The 2022-nt window shown below is 43.4% G+C and overlaps 1 protein-coding gene across 1 annotated transcript; it reads right to left on the reverse strand.

Annotated features, from left to right (window-relative positions):
• Positions 1–608: 608 nt before the first annotated feature.
• Positions 609–1696, reverse strand: map1lc3c (microtubule-associated protein 1 light chain 3 gamma). The gene is made up of 4 exons (XM_063202179.1): positions 1548–1696; positions 1382–1437; positions 1153–1259; positions 609–957 (listed from the first exon to the last, which is right to left on the reverse strand). The coding sequence occupies exons 1-4, from the start codon at positions 1603–1605 to the stop codon at positions 792–794; spliced, it is 387 nt and encodes a 128-aa protein (XP_063058249.1). The 5' UTR covers positions 1606–1696; the 3' UTR covers positions 609–791.
• Between the last annotated feature and the right edge of the window lie 326 nt (positions 1697–2022).

The raw sequence follows: 2022 nt of genomic DNA on the forward strand, positions 1-2022 counted from the left end.
CTCCATGGTCCGCCATTTTGACAAAATATCTTGGATGACCAAAAATAGCTATTTTTAGCTGCAAAAGTGACTGTACTTGGACCATACTAGAACATATTTGTTTATTACTTAAACGTTCATGTAAAGATCAAAGCTGGCAATAGGCAGCCTAGTTTCAGTGAGCAGCATAGTTGCAGTACCTTTTTTGACCATTTCCTGCACAGTGTCCCTTTAACACTGTAAACAGACCATGCCACCAGTGGGCAGGATTGCTCAAAAGGGCTGGGATGAAGTTGCATCAAGGACAGACCAAAAAAAGCCCAAGGGATGCTTCAGCAATACAACTGCACAATTGAAATGTCAGAATTTCCTTTCAAAAAAGGTTCCCTTTAAATTGGCACACATTTTAGGTCACACTGCTTAGCAATTGGAAATAGGCCTGCTATAGGATAAATTAGGAATCAATCCACCTTGTCAAGCGACACCCAGAAAGCATTTGTAGACCAGATATGTAAAAGGCTGGACAAACTTTACCTACAGCTCAATCACTCCATCTAGTGGTGTACAGGGAGCACTTCCAAGTCAAAGAAAGCCAGAGAAGGCCAAAGACAAAAACAACAACCACCGACTTTGGTTAGGTAATAAAATTAATTTATTAGCATGACATTAAAACCGACTGTATACTGTGCAAAACATTTACATAAGGTCAGAAATTTTAAAATACATCTTTTCCAGGAAGAAATCTACCGTCCACGGAATCGTTCACAAAACCAGCTTGGCCCACTGAAAAAGTCTGTGTGGTGGAGCGCGCGCTAACATGCCCCAAACATTTCCTGAGAGGCGTAGGTCATGTAAAGAAAGCCATCCTCGTCCCTGTAGTCCTTGTACACCTGGGACATGGTAAGGGACATGCTGGGGATGCCCTGGTTGTGCAGAAGCAGGTAGAAAGCTTGCGTTGGCATCAGAGTCATCCGGTTCCTGCAGCGGATCAAATAAAATAGCGGGGAATTAGGCTACACGCGTAAACAGACTTTTTGCATTGCGCAGCAGGTAGCCTAGTCACGAGGGGAGCAAACCCAATTTTACTTTTAATCTCGTTTTGCCGACTGCTCAAACATCATGCCAAAAAAACTTTGCAAAACATACAATTGGAAAAGGAGAACTGCCACTCACCTTAAAATCGTGACGAACTGAGTCATGGTGAGCTCTTGGGGGACAAGGAACTTGGTCTTCCCCAGAGTCGGCAGGTACTTCTCCTTCTGGTACTTCTCAATGATCACCTTTTGGTGTGGGAAAGGAGTCACATTATTCACAAGGAATTCGTAAATGGCACTTTCTAGCTACTAGGTCCATTATGAAAAAAAAAGTCGGTGCTACAACCAACACGCAGTAGAATTCTTACCGGAACTTTAGTGGGGAACTTGTTGCGAATCCCTGCAACTTCTTGTATCCTGACAGCTGCGAAAATGGGGAGAGAACAAGAAAAAAAACGTTTCAGAAATTGTTTCCCCTTTATACGTGTTGACTGACTGTTGGTTAAAAAAAAAGAGTTGCAAAAAGTAACTTACCGAGAGGTTTGCGCTGTTTGAAAGGCTTAGGGTTCTGGGTTCTGTCGAAAGGGGGCATGGTGGTGATGAAGTTACCGCCGTCACTCTCCTTGTTCTGGCGACCTCTCACCCTGCTGAGCTCACCGACGCTGACCTTGGGAAGGAAAAGGTTGGGAAGAAATTAAATAGCGTGGCAGTGGTGACGTAAGCACGTCTCAATTAGCCATCTGATCATGGGGGTCATGTGCTCCAAGCAAATCAGCTGTGCGCCTCGGGGGGAAAAGAATGTAAGTATGCCACACATTATTATTTCTTTTTTTGCAGTATAGTAAGAGTATAGGTTTCACTAATTTGTTCAAACCTACATTTTCATAATTCATTTTCTGACAGACATTGTGGAAGATGTAAACATCAGAAATTCGCACAGATGTAGGCTTTTCGGTATAGCCATAAGTCCAACCTACCAGTGCTGCAAGCATCTTGGTCATTGACAGCT

This window comes from Engraulis encrasicolus, chromosome 1, assembly GCF_034702125.1.
Source record: "Engraulis encrasicolus isolate BLACKSEA-1 chromosome 1, IST_EnEncr_1.0, whole genome shotgun sequence".
Taxonomy (NCBI): Eukaryota; Metazoa; Chordata; class Actinopteri; order Clupeiformes; family Engraulidae; genus Engraulis; species Engraulis encrasicolus.

Coding starts and splice junctions, on each gene's coding strand:
- map1lc3c (XM_063202179.1), bottom strand. CDS start 1,605: ATGCCCCCTTTCGACAGAACCCAGAACCCTAAGCCTTTCAAACAGCGC. Junction 1,438..1,547: donor CAAACAGCGCAAACCTCTCG/GTAAGTTACTTT, acceptor CCATTTTCGCAG/CTGTCAGGATACAAGAAGTT. Junction 958..1,152: donor CAGTTCGTCACGATTTTAAG/GTGAGTGGCAGT, acceptor GATCCGCTGCAG/GAACCGGATGACTCTGATGC.